Source organism: Montipora capricornis, chromosome 4 (assembly GCF_036669925.1).
Source record: "Montipora capricornis isolate CH-2021 chromosome 4, ASM3666992v2, whole genome shotgun sequence".
Lineage (NCBI taxonomy): Eukaryota > Metazoa > Cnidaria > Anthozoa > Scleractinia > Acroporidae > Montipora > Montipora capricornis.
Window position 1 is genome coordinate 1,486,601 of NC_090886.1, and position 7,500 is coordinate 1,494,100.

At 40.9% G+C, this 7,500-nt stretch overlaps 1 protein-coding gene across 1 annotated transcript in view; it reads right to left on the reverse strand.

The window, feature by feature from the left end:
* LOC138045106 (eukaryotic translation initiation factor 3 subunit C-like) overlaps positions 1-1,732 on the reverse strand; it is a 32,820-nt gene extending 31,088 nt beyond the window's left edge. The window contains exon 1 of the mRNA XM_068891499.1: positions 1,483-1,732. Within this exon, the coding sequence (XP_068747600.1) occupies positions 1,483-1,604 (122 nt within the window). The 5' untranslated portion in view covers positions 1,605-1,732. The remainder of the gene's footprint in view (positions 1-1,482) is intronic.
* Between the last annotated feature and the right edge of the window lie 5,768 nt (positions 1,733-7,500).

Sequence of the window (7,500 nt, forward strand, 5' to 3'; positions counted from 1 at the left end):
TTCAAATTCCCTCCCCTAGTGATGATTGTTATTGTTGTGTTGTTGTTTTTTTTCATAAATTTTTCTTTGTTGTGCATGCTTCATGGTTTCCTGCTAGCAGAGGACTCTTTTCTTTTGTGTTCGCTGGGTTGACGAGTACGGGAAAAGAGACCTCTGCTGTGGGTCGGAATTCACTGTGTTGAGCATGCGTGGCGGTTACTTGGTGACCGAATCCTCACATCATACTTCATGTTGTGTGGGCTCACTTAACAGCAGTGGAATTACCGTAAAGGAATGTGCAAGACATAGCTGGCTCAAGTCACAGCCAGCAAACATATCATGTGGCATACAGTTTAAAGAGTGACATCCAAGGTTGTGGACAGCGGTTGGATCAGAGCGAGTTTCGACCTCTGCTAGCAGGGAAGCTCCATGGCAAAGAGGGCTGACTGCTATGCCAGAAATTTAGTCCCATCATCAGTTAGCAACAAGTAACTTAAGTTAGTAGCCATATTCCTCTCAGAAGCATATAAAAATGCATTAAAAATGCTGATTTTTTAATTTAATACACTCAACAATGACATCAAATGAGAGCACGTGCAAAGTGCCATTATGGAATGTTGTAAGCTCCAGCAAAACAGACACTTCATTTCACAATATACAACTTTCAAAGATCAAAGATGGCGTACAAGGTACACATATGTAAAATTCATCAGGATTTTGCAACAAACATCAGTTGTTCGCACCAATTTAATCAAGGCTTTATTTAATTGGGTAGTTTACAAAGGTAGGATATACAGGACCCGAAGAGTTCTGGTCACACCACTGTGCCATAATTGCACCCACCTAAATCGCTTAATGACCTCAGACCTATATTTGATTGCGTACCCTAGTTACATATCTTAGTTATCTGTTTCGAAAATAATTTCTTATCCAAGTTTACACCAAGCAAGTCTATGCTCTATGCTCTCCTTCTCTTCAATACATGCAGCTACGTACATTTCCAATTCATTCAATTCTGAAGACAAGTATCATGGCTTGAATTTTTTTATGGATTTCCCTTAAGACCACTGTTGTACATAGGTTGTAAATATTTATAAGCTTATTTCTCAAAGCAAAATGACTTCAATGAGAGAAATATAACTTTCCTCTTTTCAAGGGCTTTATGGTTTAAAGAGCACCACAGCCTGGTTTATTTAGCGCTAACAGTTGGTCTAAGAGGTCTCAAAACCTATTGGTTTCCATGGTATTTAACGCTGATTAGCGCTAATATTATGCTTCGAGCAACCCGGGACTTGTGAACAGCAAAATGTTGCCTCAAATTCAAACCCAATAAAATTCATTTCCTAATTTTTCCTTTCCCCCGTTGAAGTCCTGAATTTTTCAGGCTTCTCTACGCAATTTCAAAAATTGCACTCATAACTGCGAAGATCATAGCTTCACTTGATTTCATATCCGCAGTTCATATATGATTCATTTCATATACCATTTCATCATTTTCCTTACTTGGTTGCAATAGCTGCGGTCGTAGGTTTCGCAACCACTGGCTGCTCATCATCACTGGTTGATGACTCACTCTCTGAGTTTCCAGCATTTCCAGCAGCAAAAAATTTGGATTCTGTAGCCATTCTTCAAAATTTTAAAGTGAAAAATCAAGGAAAAGAATGACTGCATACACAATCACCTTTTTTATTACCAAGATGGCGAACCATGTGCTTATCATTGAGCCCACAGCAAATCAGCGAATAAGAATAGTAAGAGTAGATACGTGGTGTACGAGAACATATAATGTACTTTTTCTTAACTCCCGAAGGCCATCGAGGTAGAATAATCAAGTAATCGTATTTCATCAAGGTGTTTGAATCGCTGGGTTTGTCGGATCGAGCGAAAAAGCAGGCGGGATGGTAGATGGCACGACAGACAAAGCGAGCGCGGGAAAAAACCTACCGAGGACTGGGGTGAGATGGGCAGGTTTTGCTCAGGAGTTTTTCTCGCACCCGCTGGAAAATAGGCCGCATGCCAGCTCCCATACATACGGTGGCCCGCTAGTGCCACTGCTTTACAAAACCAAGCTACGTTTACATCAAAACTCATCTCCGATGTGCAGTGGTTCCTCCTTTTCATGTAAGACCGTACTAGGCCTATTATAAAAAACTGGCCTCGTCCGTGGGAATAAACCTTCCCCGCATAAATACGCCTCCTCCGTAGAAATGAGCTTCCTCCGTAGAAACAGGTCTCCTCCGTAGAAATTTGCCATCTCTGTGAAAGATTAATCCTCTCCGTGAAACTAAACCTCCTCAGAAGAGAGGCCCTCCCCGGTGAAAAATGCCACAAAAAAAGGGAAAGAAATGTCGGCCCCCAAAACATATGAGACAAATCCCACCCCTACTGACAGCTCAAAAACGCCCTTGTGAATTTAGCGTAAGATTTCCATTGCTTAAATTTTCAAGGGAAAGTCGTTTTATCAGTCATATGGTAAGCACTGGAGTTACGAAGTGTACGCACCCGCCAACTAAACGTAACATACATGCATAAAATTTAGTTCATCACGAATTTCCCAAAAACTACAGGAGCTAACATTTTCGAGACATTACATTTACAGCTAAAATACATAGCATATAAAGATAACTACTAAAATGCATAATATGGAAAGATATATTCATATTCATTAAAGGTAAGTACGTTAGCTTCAAGCAGTCCAAGCGTCTAAGTAAGCCAAGCAAGGTAAGTGCACGGTACAATATATGTTCCCATACATAACGTATGTAGCTTCATTAAAAAGAAAATGAGGCCCTGGATTCTCTTTTTAAACCAGTGAACAAACTCAGGTAGCGCATTCCGCAAATTAGCTGATACGTAAGAAAAAAGACAACTAAGACCATAACTGGTTGTTCCAGGTTTATTAAGGGACAGAATGTAATTTCCGCGAAGATCATGCATAAGAAGGGGACGGGAGAGAAAACGTATACTTTTCAAATATAAATATCGTTATTCTCTTTAGTATTTACATTATTATACCATTTCTTTGAAACCAGAATTACAGCGGAATGAAAGCACAACTTTGTCGCGAATTTTCTATGCAAACAAAGTGTTCAGAAATCCAAAATCTAAGTTAACAGCACACACCAGGCCTACTCCTGAGTATCTGGCTCGAAATCATTTCCTCTGGCCGCGCTTCAGCCATTCGATGAGGGCCAGTCTCGTGCTTCTTAAGTTGCCTTGCTGGTGCCCAAAAGGAATTCTGGGTAATTCTGCCATTCTATGACAAGGGAAGACTCCCGATTGTCCTTTCATAGTTTTTTCATAAGTGTCGGGTCACCCAGTCCTACTAGCAAAATACCGCATCGATTTAAAATTTTAGTTTTCAAAACTTGCCCAAATTGTGTCAGTAGGTCCTGCAATTCGTCCAGAGAAAGACCAGACAGACAACTTCAACCGTGAACCGCCATGTTTACAACAGAGCATTTTAGGAATCCCAGTCTGCATGAAACCATCTCTAGCAGCTGTCTGCGACAACACCAGACACGCACGGTTTTTACGTTACGTTTATGCTTATAAAGACAACTGAAATGTCAGTTTTGGTTAAAAAAAAAAAAGAAAACCAGCATGTTAATTTTTTTTTGGTAGGCTACGTATCAAACAGCCAGAACATTTGCGCATGCGCTGACGGAATGTTTGAACAAGAGAGAAAAACGCAGTACCTCCAGAGACCGGCGCTGGAGCGTCGTACCAAACGAGTCATCCCGGGATTTCGGCCCGTGCGATCGCTTTTGGACGCAGTTGGCCCTTCACTGCTTTCTGCTACCGACCTTGCCTCCCGGTACGGCATTGAGGGAGAGATATGTCGGCCCCTAAACCATATGTGACAAATCCCACGCCTACTCACAGCTCCAAACCGCCCTTGTCAATATAGCGTAAGAATTAGTTTGCTTATATATTTAAGGCAAAAGTCATTTTCTCTGTCATATGGTAAGCAATGGAGTCGCAGATTACAAAGTTTTTGCGCAAGCGCCCTGCTAAAGGTAACATACATCAAGGCATAAGCTTTATTTCATCTCGAATTTCCGAATAACATCTTCGAGACATTACATTTACAGCTAACATACATTGCATATACAGATAACTACTAAAATACATAATATTTAAAGATATATTCATTAAAAAGAAAAGCCGCTGTACAAAATGCGGCCCTGGATTCTCTTTTTAAACCAGTAAAAAAACTCAGGTAGCGCATTCCGCAAAATTAGCTGATACGTAAGAAAAAAGACAACTAAGACCATAACTGGTTGTTCCAGGTTTATTAAGGGACAGAATGTAATTTCCGCGAAGATCATGCATAAGAAGGGGACGGGAGAGAAAACGTATACTTTTCAAATATAAATATCGTTATTCTCTTTAGTATTTACATTATTATACCATTTCTTTGACACGAGAATTACAGCGAAATGAAAGCACAACTTTGTCGCGAATTTTCTATGAGAACAAAGTGTTCAGAAATCCAAAATCTAAGTTAACAGCAAACACCAGGCCTACTCCTGAGTATCTGGCTAGAAATGATTTCGTCTGGCCGCGCTTCAGCCATTCGATGAGGGCCAGTCTCGTGCTTCTTAAGTGGCCTTGCTCATACCCAAAAGGAATTCTGAGTAATTCTGCCATTCTATGACAAGGGAAGACTCCCGATTATCCTTTCGTAGTTTTTTCATAAGTGTCGGGCCACCCAGTCCTACCAGCAAAATACCGCATCGATTGAAAACTTTAATTTTCAAAACTTGCCTAAATTGTTTCAGTAGGTCTTGGAATTCGTCCAGAGAAAGACCAGACAGACAACTTCAACCGTGAACCGCCATGTTTACAACAGAGCATTTTAGGAATCCCAGTCTGCATGAAACCATCTCTCGCAGATGTCTGCGACAACACCAGACACGCACGGTTTTTACGTTACGTTTATGCTTATAAAGACAACTGAAATGTCAGTTTTGGTAAAAATAAAAAAAGAGAAAACCAGCTTGTTAATTTCTTTTTTGGTAAGCTACGTATCGAAGAGCCAGAACATTTGCGCATGCGCTGACGGAATGTTTGAACAAGAGAGAAAAACGCAGTACCTCCAGACACCGGCGCTGGAGCGTCGTACCAAACGAGTCATCCCGGGATTTCGGCCCGTGCGATCGCTTTTGGACGCAGTTGGCCCTTCACTGCTTTCTGCTACCGACCTTGCCTCCCGGTACGGCATTGAGGGAGAGATATGTCGGCCCCTAAACCATATGTGACAAATCCCACGCCTACTCACAGCTCCAAACCGCCCTTGTCAATATAGCGTAAGAATTAGTTTGCTTATATATTTAAGGCAAAAGTCATTTTCTCTGTCATATGGTAAGCACTGGAGTCGCAAATTACAAAGTTTTTGCGCTCGCGCCCTGCTAAAGATATTATACATCAAGGCATAAGCTTTATTTTATCTCGAATTTCCGAATAACATCTTCGAGACATTACATTTACAGCTAAAATACATAGCATATACAGATAACTACTAAGATAAATAATATTTAAAGATATATTCATTAAAAAGAAAAGCCGCTGTACAAAATGCGGCCCTGGATTCTCTTTTTAAACCAGTAAACAAACTCAGGTAGCGTATTCCGGAAATTAGCTGATACGTGAGAAAAAAGACAACTAAGACCATAACTGGTTGTTCCAGGTTTATTAAGGGACAGAATGTAATTTCCGCGAAGATCATGCATAAGAAGGGGACGGGAGAGAAAACGTACACTTTTCAAATATAAATATCGTTATTTTCTTTAGTATTTACATTATTATACCATTTCTTTGACACGAGAATTACAGCGAAATGAAAGCACAACATTGTCGTGAATTTTCTATGGGAACAAAGTGTTCAGAAATCCAAAATCTAAGTTAACAGCACACACCAGGTCTACTCCTGCGTATCTGGCTCGAAATCATTTCCTCTGGCCGCGCTTCAGCCATTCGATGAGGGCCAGTCTCGTGCTTCTTAAGTTGCCTTGCTCATGCCCAAAAGGAATTCTGGGTAATTCTGCCATTCTATGACAAGGGAAGACTCCCGATTGTCCTTTCATAGTTTTTTCATAAGTGTCGGGCCACCCAGTCCTACCAGCAAAATACCGCATCGATTGAAAATTTTAGTTTTCAAAACTTGCCCAAATTGTGTCAGTAGGTCCTGCAATTCGTCCAGAGAAAGACCAGACAGACAACTTCAACCGTGAACCGCCATGTTTACAACAGAGCATTTTAGGAATCCCAGTCTGCATGAAACCATCTCTCGCAGATATCTGCGACAACACCGGACACGCACGGTTTTTACGTTACGTTTATGCTTATAAAGACAACTGAAATGTTAGTTTTGGTAAAAAAAATATAAAAAAAAAGAAAACTAGCATGTTAATTTTTTTTTTGGTAAGCTACGTATCGAAGAGCCAGAACATTTGCGCATGCGCTGACGGAATGTTTGAACAAGAGAGAAAAACGCAGTACCTCCAGAGACCGGCGCTGGAGCGTCGTACCAAACGAGTCATCCCGGGATTTCGGCCCGTGCGATCGCTTTTGGACGCAGTTGGCCCTTCACTGCTTTCTGCTACCGACCTTGCCTCCCGGTACGGCATTGAGGGAGAGATATGTCGGCCCCTAAACCATATGTGACAAATCCCACGCCTACTCACAGCTCCAAACCGCCCTTGTCATTATAGCGTAAGAATTAGTTTGCTCATATATTTAAGCCAAAAGTCATTTTCTCTTTCATATGGTAAGCACTGGAGTCGCAAATTGCAAAGTTTTTGCGCACGCGCCCTGCTAAAGATAACATACCTCAAGGCATAAGCTTTATTTCATCTCGAATTTCCGAATAACATGTTCGAGACATTACATTTACAGCTAAAATACATAGCATATACAGATAACTACTAAGATAAATAATATTTAAAGATATATTCATTAAAAAGAAAAGCCGCTGTACAAAATGTGGCCCTGGATTCTCTTTTTAAACCAGTAAAGAAACTCAGGTAGCGCATTCCGCAAATTAGCTGATACGTAAGAAAAAAGACAACTAAGACCATAACTGGTTGTTCCAGGTTTATTAAGGGACAGAATGTAATTTCCGCGAAGATCATGCATAAGAAGGGGACGGGAGAGAAAACGTATACTTTTCAAATATAACTATCGTTATTCTCTTTAGTATTTACATTATTATACCATTTCTTTGACACGAGAATTACAGCGAAATGAAAGCACAACTTTGTCGCGAATTTTCTATGCGAACAAAGTGTTCAGAAATTCAAAATCTAAGTTAACAGCAAACACCAGGCCTACTCCTGAGTGTCTGGCTAGAAATGATTTCGTCTGGCCGCGCTTCCGCCATTCGATGAGGGCCAGTCTCGTGCTTCTTAAGTGGCCTTGCTCATACCCAAAAGGAATTCTGAGTAATTCTGCCATTCTATGACAAGGGAAGACTCCCGATTGTCCTTTCGTAGTTTTTTCATAAGTGTCGGGTCACCC